A 17,746-nucleotide genomic window follows, 5' to 3' on the forward strand; every position below is an offset into this window, starting at 1 on the left:
ATGGACACTGGGGAAGGTATGTGCTATGGTGAGTGCTGTGAAGTGTGTAAACCTGGCGATTCACAGACCTATACCCCTGGGGCTAATAATACATTATATGTTAATTAAAAAAAATTTTTAATTAAAAAAAAGAAAAAAAGGTAAACACAAGTCTGAGAATGTTAACATGATCAAACTGTGTCATTATCACCAACCATTCTTCACTGGGGTCCTGGGGAGGAGGTATATCTTTTTCAGAAAGATTTTCTTCATCATCATCTCTTTCTGCTGCCTTTCTAGAATCTCTATTGGCACCAAACACCTCCATTTCTTTGTGTTTATCTATGATCTTCTGTGTGAAATCCACAAGGTACAAATCTTCCACTTCTTCATCTAAGACAGAAAAATCAATTTTCAGATTTTTTTTTTGAAGATTTTATTTATTTATTTGACAGATAGAGACACCAGTGAGAGAGGGAACACAAGCCAGGGGAGTGAGAGAGGGAGAAGCAGGCCCCCCGCCCAGCAGGGAACCCAATGCAGGGCTCCATCCCAGGACCTTGGGATCATGACCTGAGCTGAAGGCAGTCACTTAACGACTGAGCCACCCAGGCGCCCCAATTTTTAGATTTTTGATTCTTTTCAAAGCAGACGGAACTGCTATGAAGTGGTCACAGTCACCGCTGGGCAGCTAGCCCTGGACAGTTCACTAGTTGATGCATTCACTACCCCTTCCTCCCCCTGAACACTTCAAAGACACGGAGCCATCACAGACCTGACAGGGAAGCGGCAAACAGGCCATCAGAAACACAGACCACACAAAAAATTCTTGCAAGTGCTTAAAGTCTTCTGCTGACCCATCAACAGGATAAGTGAGCAATACGGTCTCAGAATGCAATTTTAAGATCAAACCACTTGATCTCAAGAGACCCATCCACCCGGTGACATGTCGATGTAGAACTACAGTGATCATCTTGCCGGACCGGAGCAACAGACCTTTGTTGCTACGTATTCCTCCCCAATCAAGGGGCTACCTTACTTAACCCTAATTACATTGCGGTGGTACGGTGTTTTTTAAGCGTCACTGTATAGGGTAAACAAAGTCATCTGAATTCTTTTCAACCCAACGAACAGCACCTTCAGGCAAGGCATGGTGCCAGGATCTGCAGGGCACACAGAGATGTGTGGCTTGTGACCTCCTGAGCTAATACACTGGAAGTTAAATAACACTCCATGACTTTAATTTAGCCCAGGACAGTTGATGTATGCACAATAAGGTTCATGTGAAGTGTCACTACACTGGATTTTATAGAGCTGCTTCAGTTTTTCTGAGGACTGTATTGTGCTGTGTGGGGCAGATACTATCCTAGTATCTGGTGTTAAGCCCCAGCATACAGGGGAGAATAACTGAGGCTCAAAACTCAGCTTGCCCAAACACATAGGGACACTATGCCCATCAGAAGGTAAGCCCGCTGTTTTGGACCACATCCCCACATCCACAGGCCTTTGGACCTGGTCTCTAGAGTAACAATGCAAGTCAAGTCTGAATCAAAAGTAAAAGATTTTAATTTTTCTTAAAGCCACAAAATAACTCACATAACAAAGAGATGTACTTTCCCAGAGCAGAGTTATAAGACCACGTAATAGTGAGGCCTCCTGGTTAACGGACACCCTGCTGCTTCTTAAGGAAGAAGACAGGGCCTCTCTTCTGTACCCTAGCTTTAAGAGTGCCTGACTCTCCAACACGGGGCTCAAGTGCCATGCAGGGTACATGCCTCTGCCATCCGGGAAGAGGGAGTTTGGCTTTGTGGGTAGCCAACAACCAGGGTTCTGGCCCTGCCTCTCCTGCTGCCCCACTGCCCCCTTTTCCAGCCCATTGGGCCCAGTCACACTAGTCCATCCTGCCAACACTGGCCCTCTCCTCCCTCTGCAGATCTGCTCTCACCACTCTCCCGCTGCAGAATCCTTTCTCCAGCTATTCAAAGCCTTTAAGACCCTATCAGAGCCTACCTTCTCCCTAAAGACTTCCCCAAATGCCTTTTGGCAATAAAATACACACTGCCTTGTAAAATCTCTTCTATTAGGGCGCCTGAGTGGCTCAGTTGGTTACGCTTCTGCTTTCAGCTCGGGTCATGATCCCAGAGTCCTGGGATGAAGCCCCGCATCAGTCTCCCTGCTCGGCAGGGAGTATGCTTCTCCCTCTGCTCTTCCCACTCTCTCTCTCTCTCTCTCTCTCAAATAAAAGAAAATAAAATCTTAAAAAAATAAAAAATAAAAAAAATAAAATCTTTTTACTTCTATCTAACTGTAGACTGGGTTTTACTTTTCTGGACAGTATGAGGAAAGGGGGATCTTTTTATTATTTTAGAAGCAATTACAGGCCCATCAGAGAAAAAATAAAAAACGGAGAAAAGGAAACATAACTTCAACACCCTGTATACCCATAACTCCTCCTAATCTTTTTTAACATAGCTATAATAGTTTATAATGGTAGTCTCTTTGGACCTCGTTTCCTACCTTTCTTCTACACCACTGGCCTCCATTGTTGATGACCCCCTTGAGGGCAGAGGCAGAGAATCTTGTTTGTTCTCTCACAGCACCTAACATAGCCTGGAACATGCTGGGCAATCAACAATTATTGCGGATTTTCTGGTCTTGCCAGCACAGAAAGTAATCTGTATTATTCCTTAAATTTCCTCCCCATTCTTATGGTTATTCTAACAAATAACAAAATATTACAGGGCTGTATGAGTTACAGAAAATAGAGAAGTATAAATAAATTATTGTATTTACCTATAAAGTCTCCTTTAGTCATTTTTTCATATAATTTGGCTTTTTCTTCCAATTTCTCCCTAGAAGAAAAAAAAGACAAGTATTAGAAATGGTCCAACACCAGCCATTCCTGCTAAGCCTGCCTGACTGTGACGCCCTGCACCAGAGAAGCCCAGTCTGACGGTGCGGCAGCTGTAACTTGAGCTAACCACTCTGCCTTAAGGGGACCCTCAGACCCAGTGACGCCTAATTTGCCGACTAAATGTCAGGCCCATGTTTCTCTTATTCATGACTGTATCCCAGGGCCTAAAACAATACCTGGCACAAGTTCTCAATCAGTACCTGAAAATAAATAATGAAGTAAGATTCCAGATGCAAATGCCAAGTGCAACCTGAATTAAATACCAAAAAAAAGGAGATATTTAAACAAAAACATTTTCTATATACAATCTTCCAAACAGATCACCAAATTCAATGTAAACTCTCTGCATTACTGTTTTCAGACAAGGGTCCCTGATCGTCTATGGCTTATTAGGCTTCTCTAAGGGGGCTAAAGACCAACTTCTTCTAAGTCTCTTAAAAATATAATACCTGACAAATGAGTGATCCGAAGGGGCACCCGCACCCCAATGTTTATAGCAGCAATGTCCACAATAGCCAAACTATGGAAAGAGCCCAGATGTCCAACAGATGAATGGATAAAGAAGATGTGGTATATATACACAATGGAATACTATGCAGCCATCAAAAGAAATGAAATCTTGCTGTTTGCAATGATGTGGATGAAACAAGAGGGTTATTATGCTAAGCAAAATAAGTCAATCAGAGAGAGACAATTACCATATGATCTCACTCATGGGTGGAATTTAAGAAATAAAACACAATCATAGGAAAGAGAGGAAAAAATAAAACAAGAGGGGCGCCTGGGTGGCTCAGTGGGTTGGGCCTCTGCCTTCAGCTCAGGTCATGATCTCGGGGTCCTGGGATCGAGCCCCGCATCGGGCTCCCTCCTCAGCGGGAGGCCTGCTTCCCCCCTCTCTCTCTGCCTGCCTCTCTGCCTACTTGTGATCTCTCTCTCTGTCAAATAAATAAATAAAATCTAAAAAAATAAATAAATAAAACAAAACAAAACCAGAGAGGGAGACAAACCATGAGAGACTCAATCATAAGAAACAAACTGAGGGCTGCTGGAGGGGAGGGAGATGGATGGATGGGGTAACTGGGTGATGGAGGGCATGTGATGTAATGAGCACTGGGTATTATACAAGACTGGTGAATCACAGACCTGTGCCTCTGGAACCAATAATACATTATATGTAAATTAGTTGAATTTAAATTAAAGGATGTTAAATATATATATATATATATATATATATATATATATATGATATGTGTTTTATACAGAGCATGAACAATTTGTTCATGACACATAGCTAATAAAAAACAAACATCAGCCCTGGTATTTCTTTTCTTTTTTTTTTTTTAGGCAGAGAGGCAGGCAAAGAGGGGAGGGGGAAGCAGGCTCCCCGCTGAGCAGAGAGCCCGACGCGGGGCTCGATCCCAGGACCCCGGGATCATGACCTGAGCCGAATGCAGAGGCTTCAACCCACTGAGCCACCCAGGCACCCCCAGCCCTGGTATTTCAATAAAGCCGCCTCTCTGCTCATGTTAATTCTGGTGACATTTATTTTTTTAGTGGGCACAGACCAAGACAGCTGGCAATTCTTTATTCTAGAAATACTTAATGATGGTAAAGAGAAGTCCCAAAAAGGTCACCTGAGCTTTTGCTTGTGAGGAATCACACTTAATCACAATGGAAAACTTCATTTCTTTTTCTTTTTTCTTTCTTTCCTTTTTTTTTTTTTAAAGATTTTATTTATTTGACAGAGATCACAAGTAGGCAGAGAGGCAGAGAGAGAGAGAGGAGGAAGCAGGCTCCCTGCTGAGCAGAGAGCCCGATGCGGGTCTCGATCCCAGGACCCCGGGTTCATGTCCCGAGCCGAAGACAGAGGCTTTAACCCACTGAGCCACCCAGGTGCCCCTCTTTTTCTTTTTTCTTAAAGATTTTATTTATTTGACAGGGAGAGAGATCACAAGTAGGCACAGAGGCAGGCAGAGAGGGGGAAGCAGGTTCCCTGCTGAGCAGAGAGCCCAATGTGGGGCTCGATCCCAGGACCCTGAGATCATGACCTGAGCTGAAGGCAGAGGCTTAACCCACTGAGCCACCCAGGCACCCCGGAAAATTTCATTCCTAATGGTGTTCTGAGACAATAAAGTCCCTTGGTCACATGGCTATGTGCTCTGGAACAAATTACTTCACCTTTCTTGTAGCCCCAATTCCTAAATCTGGAATAGATAAAAAAAAAAAAACACTGCCTCTTAGGATTATCACGGAGAGTATCTAGACCACACACGAGAGCGTGCCATCAGTTATGTTATCTGCTTCTCTGCCATCTGGGTCAGAAAGAGTCCTCTCCCGTTTTGCACATTCATTCAACAAGTACTGCTTCCATGTCTCCTTCCTTCCCCATGCTCACAGAGTTCTTCTTATAGAAGGGGAGAAGGACAATAATAAATCAATGAGAATGAGGATTTTGGACAAGTGCTGAGAAGGGGAGGAAATAAAAGCAGCTGTCACCACTAGAGGCCCTTCAACTTCCAAAAGGTTAACTTGCCCTATATCGGGGGGGCTTACTGTAATAACCTGTGTAGAATCTTACTGTTTCCATGAAAATAACACTTTAATTAAAAAACAAAACACAAAGAGCAGGCGTCAGGACAGAGTAATTGGTGGACACTAGAAAAGTTAGCTGGGGAAAACCTCTTTGAAGGTGACACTTGAGCTAAGGTCTAGAGAGAAAAAGTCCACCATGACAGGATCTTGGGAAGAAAGCAAGTGAGGCAGAGTAAAGAGGAGGTGGGAATGAGCTCGATATGTTCAAGCAGAGACCAGAGCTGTGGAGGATGCTGAGCACAGAAGAGAGGGCACAAAATAAGGACAGAGAAAGGCAGGTACATCAAAACGTGAGAAAGGATATGGAGTCTGGATACAGTGTAACAGAAGATGGCGGGAGAGTCTACAAGTGAGTAATGGAGATCAAGGAAGATGTCCAGAGAAATGGCCACTGGATTTAGTAGAGGAGGAAGTCATTAGAGACTTCAAAGAAAAATTTCTTCAGTAAGGAAGATGGAATTCAGAGGGCAAGAGTATGAATAGTTATCTGGAACCACTCTGTGCCAGGCACTACGTAGTATCTCCTTTAATCCCCTCAAGAGCTCCGAGAGCAGAGTAGACACCACCTCACTTCATAGATAAGTCTCAATGGAGAAGTAACTTGCCTAAGGCCTTATCCCCTTCTGGAACTGCCCCTGTCTGTTCTGAGCTCCAGGAGACGCAGAAGTCCTGCCGACCAAGGAAAGACTTGACCCCTCACAAGTGCAGAGAAGCCAAAGTATTACATTAACAGGTCACTGGACAGAAAAAATCATAGCAAAGTATCTGGGAAAACATTTACAAATGTATAAATGAAAATTTACCTTTCAACAAATTAGATTTCTGAGAATATGTCCAGGAGGTGAGAAAGATGTCTCAAAAACTAATATACCCCAAGTCTGCTGGGAATAGGTCAATGCAAAGAAAAACAGTGTCCCAAATGTGCTAATATTCTCTTTTTTTCAGACCCAGAAGAGCTGAGCAACCTTAGCGACCACTGTTTGCAACTGTAGTTTTTATTATGCAATAAATCAAAAGCACATGAGTCATGACAGACATTAAAACTTGGGATTCTCAGGGTGCCTGGGTGGCTCAGTGAGTTAAGCCTCTGACTTCGGCTCAGGTCATCTCAGGGTCCTGGGATCCAGCCCCATATCAGGCTCTCTGCTCAGCAGGGAGCCTGCTTCCCCCCCCCCCCCCCCCCCCCCCCCCCCCGCCTGCCGCTCTGCCTACTTGTGATCTTTCTGTCAAATAAATAAATTAAATTAAAAAAAAGAACAAAGGTGATCATTTCATTAAAAAAAAAAAAAAACGGGATTCTCTCTAAATTTAGGGTGACACTGCAAATAAGGGAGAGTTCTTCTTTACAGAGGAATGCCAGTTAATAAATGGAATGAAAATAAAGATAAAGATGGAATTAGAAAAGAAAGAATTAGAAAAATCATCACTTAGAGATCACCAATGTAATAACTATGTGGAAATATGTTGGTGAACAAGATATTCATAACCTCAGTTTCCCTCCTTAGATTATTAATTACAAATGGGGAAGAGCACCTTTACAGTGGAAAAATCTAGCAGGCCTTTCTTAACCAACTGATCAAACTTCATCACCAATAACAACTCAAACTGACAATGTGAGCCTCCTACTGTGATCCAACAGGAAGAACACATCATATACATTTTATTCTTAACCAGAAACAGTTAATGTGACTGTAATCATACACTGTAGAGCAACAGGCCTGGACTCTTCAAGAACAGCAATGGGATAACAGACAACAAAAAGGCCTGGGAATTAGTCTAGATTAAAGAAGACTAAAGAAATACACCATCAGGGTGCTTGGCTGGCTTAGTTGGAGGAGTGTACAATTCTTGATCTCAGGGTTGTGAGTTTGAGTCCCACGTCAAGTCTAGAGATTACTAAAGAAAAAAATAAATTAACTTAAAAAAAAGAGAAAGTCATGCTATAAACAAAATTTCTCCCCCTTAAAAGAGAAAAATAAAAATATGAAAGCTAAATGCAATGTGCAATCTTTGAATTCTAGATTAAATTAAAAAAACAAAACAAAACTATGAAGGACTTAATTGTACCAGGATAACTGGTGAACTCTGCCTATAGACCATAAAATAGATATTATTTTATTAGTATTAAATTTCATGGGTATGATAGCATTATTGTAGTGATGTAGGACAATGTCCTTGTTCTTGGGAGATATATACTGAAATATTTTGAGGCAAAGTATCATGATGTTTAGCAAAGTTTATCTACGTACACATACACCAAGACAGGAGAGAGAAGAGAGAAGCAAAAGCAAACGTGGAAAAACATTAATTGGTGAACTTAGGTAAAGAGTATTAGAAGATTCACCGTGCTCTTCTTTCGATGATTTTGTTGTTTTCAAGCTTTTAAAAATAAAAAGGGGGATAATTTAGTTTCTAAATGCTACTGTAATATTACTTAGTGTCCCAGAACCACACCACCATGTGGACACTTCTTAAACACTTGATGACCATCTTAGTGCCTAATAAAGGCTCAAAATGGGACTCTTGTTTCATCTTTCAGACTAAGGTTATGTCTTCTCTTCTTAGAAGACTACAAATACATCTGCAAATTATATTATTTTCAGAGTCTATTTTATATTTATAGAGCATATGGCTGAAAAAATGACAAAATTAAAACTGTTAACCCAGAAGTGTAAAAGTGGAACTCTCACTTCTCTGCTTGGGTAGCCTCAGAGGCAACTATAGTTAGCAGAGCTTAACTTTACCTTGCTTTGTCTAAAGTCTTCTGTTCCTCGATCTTCTGTTCTGTATCCTTCTCAGCTCGATTTGAAACTCCTGCATTCTGTTTGCTCCAGATACTGGGTTTCTGCAGCATATTTATTTAAAAAGACAAAATAGAACCATGTGATTGCAAAAAAATCTCTACTTACACATCAGAAGAAAAACGGATTAAATTTACGAATCTATGAAGAAAACTAGATCTGAGAGCCAACCTTTGTCATGCAGATAGACTATACAAGGAAAAGCTAGTGCTGAAAAAAAAAAGCCCTAAATTATATAAAGAATTCCTTTACACAACTACAGAATTACTTCTCTCTTATCTCCTGAATGATTACAACTTAATTCAATAGATTAACAGAAGTGATGAATATCATAACCTAGTCACAACTCTTAAAGACCCTGATATTTTCTGCTATATTACTGTATCATCTAATTGTTTATCTGTTTGTATTAATAATACCTATACAGCTGATCTTTCATAAGAATGTACACAAACCACTAATTAAAACTCGCACTCTTACAAAAGAAGTGCTGTGTAATTACAGTATTATAATGTGCTTTTAAATGCTCTAATTTCTATTTTAATATAAAACATTTTATGCAGATGTTCAGCTACCAGGGATTTTCTCTTAATTTTTATATGTAGCAGAGAAGGACATTTTAAAAAAAACTCGGTATAATTTCCCCATGTTTGGAATTAATGGAGATAACTAAATCTTATTTTTACCTTATTAGTTGTTTTTGGTTTTCCCAAAACTCCGGAATCTTTTAGAAGCTTTTCTTGTTTGAATTCTTCTTGTTTTCGGAAGAGTTCAGCCTTAAGGTCTACCAACTAGAATAAAACCAATGAGCAAACATTTAGTTAATTTTAATGAGTGACTAGATTTCCAAATTATTGTAATTCTCAAAGCAAAACTTAAAGTTCCTATAAATGCACAAAAATGGATACAAAATTAAATGTCTGTGAATGCATAATCCAGTACAAAATAAAACCAAGTCCTACAGCATTCCAGTTCTCTTGGTAATGTATTTCTACCCTAACCTTCAATACTGGGCTAAGGGGAATGTGATTAAGCAAAGTAAATGAAGTCTGCACTTGTTAGATTCAGATTGAACTAAAAACTTTAAGGGGCATCTGCGTGGCTCAGTCGGTTAAACAGCTGCCTTCGGCTCAGGTCATAATCCCAGGGTCCTGGGATCGAGTCCCACATCAGGTTCCTTGCTCAGCGGGAAGCCTGCTGTTCCCCCTGCTTGTGCTTTCTCTCTGACAAATAAATTATTAAAAAAAAAAATGAACTAACAATTTTAAATATCTTCTCCATGCCTGACATTGTACTTGGCTTTTTTATATTGTAACCTCATTTAATCATCACAATTTATTATTTCTGCAGAAAAATATCTTTGTTCAACTATCTGAGCACTAAAGAGCAGCATACAAACATGAAATAGACACTCTCGTGCCTCAAAGAGTTACAACCTATTTTTTTTTTAAAGGTAACTTATAATATCAGTAAAATGTAATAAATGACTTTAGAAGTGAAAGAAAACAGGGACACCTGACTGGCTCAGTGGGTGAAGCATGAGACTCTTGTTCTTGGGTTGTGAGTTCCAGCCTCACATTGTGTGTAGAGATTACTTAAAAATAAATCTTTAAAAAGGGGTGGTGGTGGTGGAAGAAAAAGCACAGAAGTTCAGCTACAGGGGCATTTCCTTCTGTCCACAGTGATCAGAGACAGCCTTGAGCTGAGCCTTAAACGATAGGTGAGGGGCGTGTGACTGGCTCAGTCAAAAGAGAGCACAACTCCTAGATCTCAAGGTCATGAGTTTGAGGTCCATGTTGGGTGTAGAGATTACTTAAATAAATAAACTTTTAAAAAAAACATCGGCAAGATTTCAACAATTAGAAATAAAGTGGACTGAGTGAATGAGAAGAGCTCCAAGTTTATGTATGTTCTGGAAACTCTAAGTTTGGTTGAATCACTGGGTTCAAAAACAGGAAAGAACAGGGCTCTTGGGTGAATATCCATGCCTACCTCTCACTTATACCAATCACCACTGTCTACTCTGCAAAGAAATACAAAATGCCAGTTCCTTTTTTAAAGGTCCGGATACAGCTCCCTATAAATCAGATACTTATAGAACCCGGCATCACAGACCGACTTTTAAGGGAAATCAAAATGACTGAGTTCAATGACTTCTATTTTGGAAGACACCAATTTAAAAGCAGCCTTGGCAGGGATTTAATAATGCTAACGGCAGTTTCATCCTAAGACCTAATACCCTAAGTTTCTAAACACAAAAACTTTGGTTCCTTCTTCTGAGCTTTCTTAACTGCAACAATTTTATAGCCACACATTTTCCTCTTCTATGACCACTTTTGAGTTTTAAAAGGAAGATGCTCTGAAAACTGTCCATTTCCAGATGGCATTTCTACTATGGTTACTGCTTATTTTAACCTGTCAGATAGAATAACCTTAATATTTCCAGCTTTTTGGTTCCTTATGCTGAACCCTAATAACCAGTGCTCATTTTCAATATGAGACAAGAAAAAGAGACTCAAATATTGGGACACGTAGTAGTTTTCCTTTGCACTCCTTTTGCATCCTAATATTTTGCAGTAAACTGAAGATTAAATCAAATATTAGGCAATTTGCTCTGATGTAACAGAAAAGGCAATAGCTTTGGTGAGGAACAGCCTGAGTGCACCAGTTCTATCGCTAAGAATTCTGTATGTAAGCTGGGAAAAGCCACCTCCTTTACTGGGCCTCAAATTTATCCTAGAAAACACGAATATTAATAGCACCTACTCCCTAATGCAGCTGGGAGAATTCAATGAGATAGTGCACAGAAACGTACTCCAGCAGGTTTTCTCCCTAGAAGTAGCTAATTTAACAAAACTGCTTACATCCTGCTAGACCTTACAACCCGCAGGCACTGCAACCTATGGGTGCATTCACACTGTTTAGCTCCTGGTCGGGACGCTGGGCGCTCTCGGCTCCCCGGGAATAAGTCACCCTCCCTCATGTTCTGGGAGGCCCCTTCTAGTCCGTGGAGTGGAAAGGAAACGAGGAAGGCGGTTTGTGTCTGTACAGCAAGCACAGAGGGAGAAAGGACTGGCAAGGAGGCCTGGACGGGTGGCCGCAGGGGGAAGGCAGGGACACTCAAACAGGAAAAGACACCAGGTTCAGGTCTGTATCTAAAGAGGGAATCCTGGTCCTGTATCCGAGGGGAGAAGCCAAGTACCGCGTCCTGCAAGTAAGAAAGTTGGCCCGAGTCCCCAACCGAGAAAAGCCAGGTCCGGGTTCCTGTCTGAGGGAAGGCCAGGTCTGGGTCTCCCGAGTGAAGAAACAAGGTCGAGATTCTTGTCTACTGGAGATGAGAACTCGGAGCCCCGTAGCATCACCTGTACCCGCACTCACCGAGGAGGCCGTAACATCCAAAGGCTTTTTCCTCCGGTCCATTCTGCCGCCAGCGTGTCTCAGCAAAAAACTGAACCCGCCACTGTCTCCTGCAGGCCTCAAATGCCTGCGTTCCGCACAACCGGAAGAGTCTGTAATAATAGCGACAGTAAGTATGCGACGCTGGCGCCATCTTGGAAAGGTCAGATGTTGTGCGTATTGCGCCTGCCACCATTTTGAGAGAGTCAAAGAATGCCCAGTGTTAAGGCCATCTTGAAGAAAGAGAAAGGATAATAAGAGTTAGTGTTGGCACCATCTTGAGAAGGGCGGAATGTCGCTTTCGGAGCGTTGGGCGCCATCTTGAGTGGGGCGGATTTGGCGTTGGGTGGCGCCATCTTGGGGAGGGCGTAGTGACCACAAACATTCTTCGTTGTGAAAAGAAAGGCGGGTTGGTAGGACTGGAAAGATCTAAATGCCTTTTGAAGACCTGCAGTATGACTGGCACTGTCTGGTGCTTCTCATAGGTTAACTTATTTAATTCTCACAAGAACCATATGTGATTATATTATATAAGATTATTATATTAATCTTGGTAGAAATAACAATAATAATAGGTAACATGAATATAGTGCTTACTATGTGCCACTTTACATATTTCAGCTGGTAAGAACATGAACTCCAGAGGCGAGTTTCCTGGTTTCCAATTGCACTTACTGGCTATGTGACTTTGGGAAATTTACTTCTCTGTGCCTCAATTTCCAAATGGGAATAAAGTATCTACTTCATGGGATTTAATGAGAGTGAAATAAGTTAAATGAGCTAGTGTTGGTAAAAATATTAATGATTGTATTAGACAGCCTAATGACCCCTGGTCAAAGGTGTCCATCTTTTAATGTCCAAAACCTCTGAATATGTTACCTCTGTGGCAAAAGGGAATTTGCAGCCATGATTAAATTAAAGATCTTAAGATAGGGAGATTATCTGGATGGGCCCAATGTAATCAAAAGGGTCCTTATAAAGGAGGCAGAAGGATCAAAGACCACATGCTAGGGAAAACAGGCAGTCTCTAGAAGGAAAAGAAGTCCTCTTCCAGAACCTCTAGGAGTATAACCATGACACCTAGGTTCTAGCCTTGTAGTGATTCTGCACCCCAGTTCAATGTGTGCAGGTCTTCCCACCACCAAGCAATTCTCCAGTGGCAGCTTTGTTCTACAATTCAACTCAATTCTGAGATTATCTAACTGGAGATAGCCTCAGATCCTATAGGTTAAGAGCTCAGTCCTACAAGGGTGCCTTCACTTCAGATAGATACAGATTCCAAGTCCTGGCTGTCACCTGTGCTTCTAAATTGGAGGTTCCAATGAACCCCTCCTTGGGTTTGATTGATTTATTAGAGCAGCACACAGGGCTCAGAGAAACATTACTAGATTACTGGTCTATATTATAAAAGGATGTAATTCAAGAACAGCCAGATGGAAGAGATAAACTAAGGCAAGGTATGTGGGAAGGGGGATGGAGATCCCTTGCCCTCTTTGAGAAAGCTACAAATCTCCACAAATCTTTATATGCTCACAAACCTGGAAGCTCACCAAAATCTGTCTTTTTTTAGAGGCTTCATTACATAGGCATGACTGATTAAATCATTGGCCATTAGTGATTGAACTCAATATCCAGCCCCTCTCCCCTCCACGGAGGTCAGAGGTGGGACTGAGCATCCCAACCCTCTAATCATACCTGGGGTTATGGTTCTCCAAGCAACCAGCCCCTATCTTTCAGTGCTTTCCAAAAGTCACTCATCAACATAACAAAAGACTCCTTTATTGCTGTCTTCCCTTAGGAAATTCCAAGGGTTTAGGAGTTCTGTGCCAGGAACTGAGCTGAAGACCAAATGTATATTTATTATAAATCACAATATCACACTTTGTAGGGCTCATTTCAGACTTCCGAATCTCCAGAACCATAGAATTTATGTTGTTTTAAGCCACTAAATCTGTGGTAATTCATTATGAAATAGTTTAAAAGCACAAAATTGAACAAAAATCAAAATGGCTGCACTAATCCTTCAACGAGGCTTAATTTTAAACTAAACAACCTTTTCTTCTCTTCCCCAAACCTCCTCTCCTCCCTTCTTAGCTTTTTTGTTTCAGGAACCTCATATCACCCCCGAAGACATGACAAATGAGGCTGGCGGCACATACACAATTCCTGTCAAAACCAGCTAGATCCTGATTTCCCTAGAAAACACCTCAGCCCAGATCCTTTGGGAGGGCTTGCAGTTTTGAAGGCCTTAGCCTGCTGCAGCCTCCTTTGCCTGGCAAAGCAATAAAGCTGTCGTTCCTCTTAACCCCAAACTCTCCATGCGTTCTATTTTGGCTCTGAGGCACTGAGGTCAGTTTTCAACAACAGCTACCATAGGAATCTGATAGAAGTGATGAGTTTAGCAGTAGCACTAGTGGATGTCAGGCATATGTGTAACTCTTTTCATGTGTTATCTATCTGGCTTAATCCTTGGAATAATCCCAGAGGTGGTAGCTATTATCCCCATTTTACAGAGGAGAAAAACAAGACTCAAGAAGTTAAGTGACATGCCAGAGGGCCTTTGCCAGCTAGCTTGTGCTGGAGCCTAGAGTCAAAGAATAACTCAAAGACTCTGGGTTAATTTTGTGCACACTACTTCCTTGTCAAGAGGGGAACCATCTGAAAATGGCTAGAAAGGAATTACATAAAAGAAAGAGGGGAAAGGGGAGAAGGAGAAGACAAAGATGGACTGGAAATCATGAACTTTAATTTTCTTGCCCAGCTGACTGCTGGCAATGATGCCATTCAGGGGGTTCTGATCTTGGGCAGCTGGAAAGAAAGTTTAGTTATTTATGGATGCCCAGAAGACCTCAAGGGTTTAGCTTTCTCTGTGTAATGCCTGCCATGGTCCTTCGCTGTCATCCTCATGCTCATTAGGCAGGTTTATACCATCACCTTTACCAGAAGTTCTCACCAGAGTGGCATCCAGCTGACTTTAATTACCTACCAAGCCACTGAAATTACTAAGGAAAAAAAAAACAATGAACCTCCTTTACTTCCCTCAGCCTCACACACTTCAAGGTCTGGAGAAGAAGGGAAAGCTTCATCTTGGACTGACCGAAATGCTCTCCGAGCACACCCGTGATTTTTCCCATATCTGTTTCCTCAAATTCTTCCTTCGATGCTTTCCAAACGTCTGGGTCCATCTGGAATTGCCTTCTGCTACCAAATACGAAAATTGAGGCCACAGCCCCTTATGTTCTTTACCAGGTCATTCTCTTCACCGGGTGTCATCTTGTCAACCGGATCCCAGACCACACACCACAGACCTGGGTTTGTTCTGGAGGAAAAGAGGCAGACGGGGTACTCCAGCCTGGTGAGAAAGAGCACAGGTTTTCCTCCAAGGAGCCTGGGATTGATCCCAGCTGCACCCCTTCAGTTACCTCGAGAACGTCGCCTCACCCCTCTGTGCCTCAGCTCTTGCACCCGGTTGGACCCACAGGATGTTGGAGATCCAGGGTACAGAAACGGTTTGCCAGCTGACAGGCGCTGTGCATGCATCACTTGCAGAATACGGAAGTTTTGCTCAGTGCTGATTTTCTCACAGCAGAAGGCACACACTTGAAGACAGTCTGTGTTATGACGCTGCATATTTTGCAGCGTTCTGAGGTCCATTTTGTCCCCCTGCTGAGTCCCCAGGGGGTGGGACTGGGTGGGAGACCAATTATCTTCTTCCTGCTCATCTCTTAAGTGGATTTTGTCAAATCTCCTAGGCGCTTTAAAGAAGGGGGAGAGAGGAGACTTCCTGAAACACACAGCAGCTAGTTCCCTGTGGACACGGCCACCAAGCCACGCTCTTATTTTTAAAGGGGGTCCTGGAGTCATTTTTTCCAACACGAAGTCTCAGAGCCGCTTAGTTGCAGGCTGTCGCCTGTGTTGCTATGTGAGGCTTTAATGGGCAGTTAAAAGGTTCTTCGTCCCACCCCCCTTTTGGCATGTGTACCATTTTTCTACATATCCTGTTTCCTCAGACTAAAAATGTGCCTCTCCCCCATGAGTCCAGCCCTTAGCGTCTTAACCTTTGGTCTGTCTCCAGAGCACTGCCTGTGATAATAAATTACTCAGCACTGGATGAATTAGCCGAACCCAGTGGGTGGAAAAGATTAGGTTGGACCTAAGGAAATTAGGTTCTAAGCACAGACACAGGATGAGGCAGAAAGATACCGAGACTTGGGCCCTGGATGACGAAGAAACTAACCTTTATTGGCATCAGGCCTCAAATTGGTTGTTGGCAAGATCTCACTGAATCCCCACAATGACTTCAAGAGTATGTATTGTTATTATCCTTATTTTGTAGATGAGGAAACGGAGAGCCAGAGATGTTAAGTAACTTGACTAAGGTCACACAGCTAGTCTTGGTCCCAGGATTCGAACCCAGGCAGCCTAATTCCAGAACATCACACTGTCTTCCCGCAGTGCATTTCCATTCATTCATTTATTCATTCATCCATTTAACTCTACTGAGGAAGGGAGAAAATGTTATATAAGAGCGGACCCCAGAATATTTCTGAAGGAGGCACCTGTCATTAGGTCACTGTGGGTGCAAGGGGCCCAGCAGGTGAATACCAGCAGAAGCCTGAAGGTACAAGCTAGGGTGGGACAAGGATTATCTGGTGGTCTGGAAAACCCACCTGAGCTTGCAAATCTGGGGTAAAGGGATGGTGAGTGGGGCTTGTCCTGCCACCTGGGAAATTGGTGCTTGAGGCCACAGTTGAACACAAGGGGTACAAAGAATTCTACAGCCTGGAGAAAAAGGCCCATCATGGGGTCCTGAGTGTTGCCCTCAACCTCAACCAGTGCCTCTGAGGAGAATAGCAGGGGAAGATGCCTTACCACACTCAACCCCACCCCTACACCATCCCCACTGGTGGGAGGGAGCAGGGGGGCCTGAAGCCAAATGAGGGGCTCCAGAGAGGGGGCACAGAAGGCAAGTCAGGGACCTGGCAATGCTTGGGTCGGGGTATCCCTCTGAGGATGGTAAAGGCCATGAAGTGGGACAAAGCAGACCCTTCCTTCCGGCCCCGTGGTAGTTTCCCAGGCCCAAACTTGGTGGCTTAAAACAACATATATTGTCTCACAGTTCTGGGGGATGGAAGTCTGAAATCAAGGTGCCAGCAGGGCTACAGCCCTACGGTCTTCTGGGGAGTCATTCCTTACCTCCTCTTAGCTTCTGGTGGTTTGCTGGCAATCTTTGGTGTCCCTTGGCTTGTGGAAGCATCACTCCAATCTTCCGTCTTTGGTTGGTCTTCTCCCCGTGTCTCTGTCTTCATATGGCCTTTGTAAGCCTTTGTAAGGCTGCTAGGCATATTGGATTAGGGGGCCCAGCCTCTTCTGTTTGACTTCATTTTGACTAATTACATCTGTTAATGACCATATTTCCAAATAAGGCCACATTTGGAGATACTGGGGTTCAGACTTCAATACACCATTTGATGGAGGAGACATATTTCAACCCAGAACAGGCTCCATGGCCAGTCTGGAAAAGGACGGCTCATGGAGCCAAGGTGCTGGTTGGGAGGAGAGACTCTAAAATCTCCACCCCAGAGAGCCTGGGGTTGTAAACTGCCTGGGGCTTCATTAATAAGTGCCAAAGGAGGGCCAGAGAGCCTGGCTGCAGAGATGGGACAAGAGAAAGGTTGTTTGTGTGTACCCCACCCCCATCCAGCTCAGGCTGCTCAGAGGCCAGCTTGTGAAGCCTGTTGGTGACTGCTGAAGTCACTCATCACTGACATTAACTTTGATCACCTGGCTTGGGGCCCAATTTGCAGGTTTCTCTACTAATAAGGCATCTTTAACCCTTTGCACACCTACTCTTTGGAAACAAGTCACCCGGGTCAGCCCACAGTCAAGTGGGGCTATGCAAGTTTTACCTCATTTGATTTTCACAATAACCTAACCTGGCAGGGCCTGTTGCCATCTCATTTTACAGCTAAGGGCAATGAGGCTCAGAGAGGTTCAGTGTCCACGCTGAGACCATGTGGGAGCTCCTAACCTCACAAGCCTGTCTGTTTCACAAGATGGGGTT

At 43.0% G+C, this 17,746-nt stretch overlaps 1 protein-coding gene across 2 annotated transcripts in view; it reads right to left on the minus strand.

The window, feature by feature from the left end:
* The window catches only part of LOC111144012 (coiled-coil domain containing 174), a 24,781-nt gene extending 12,926 nt beyond the window's left edge, over window positions 1-11,855 (minus strand). For both annotated transcript variants that reach the window (XM_022498072.1, XM_022498073.1), the window contains exons 1-5: window positions 11,665-11,855; window positions 8,973-9,077; window positions 8,230-8,330; window positions 2,773-2,831; window positions 195-372 (exon numbers count right to left, since the gene is read on the minus strand). In XM_022498072.1, the coding sequence (XP_022353780.1) occupies window positions 195-372; window positions 2,773-2,831; window positions 8,230-8,330; window positions 8,973-9,077; window positions 11,665-11,706 (485 nt within the window). In that variant the 5' untranslated portion in view covers window positions 11,707-11,855. The remainder of the gene's footprint in view (window positions 1-194; window positions 373-2,772; window positions 2,832-8,229; window positions 8,331-8,972; window positions 9,078-11,664) is intronic.
* Between the last annotated feature and the right edge of the window lie 5,891 nt (window positions 11,856-17,746).

Source organism: Enhydra lutris, unplaced genomic scaffold, assembly GCF_002288905.1.
Source record: "Enhydra lutris kenyoni isolate GAN:26980312 unplaced genomic scaffold, ASM228890v2 scaffoldscaffold10, whole genome shotgun sequence".
Classification (NCBI taxonomy): domain Eukaryota; kingdom Metazoa; phylum Chordata; class Mammalia; order Carnivora; family Mustelidae; genus Enhydra; species Enhydra lutris.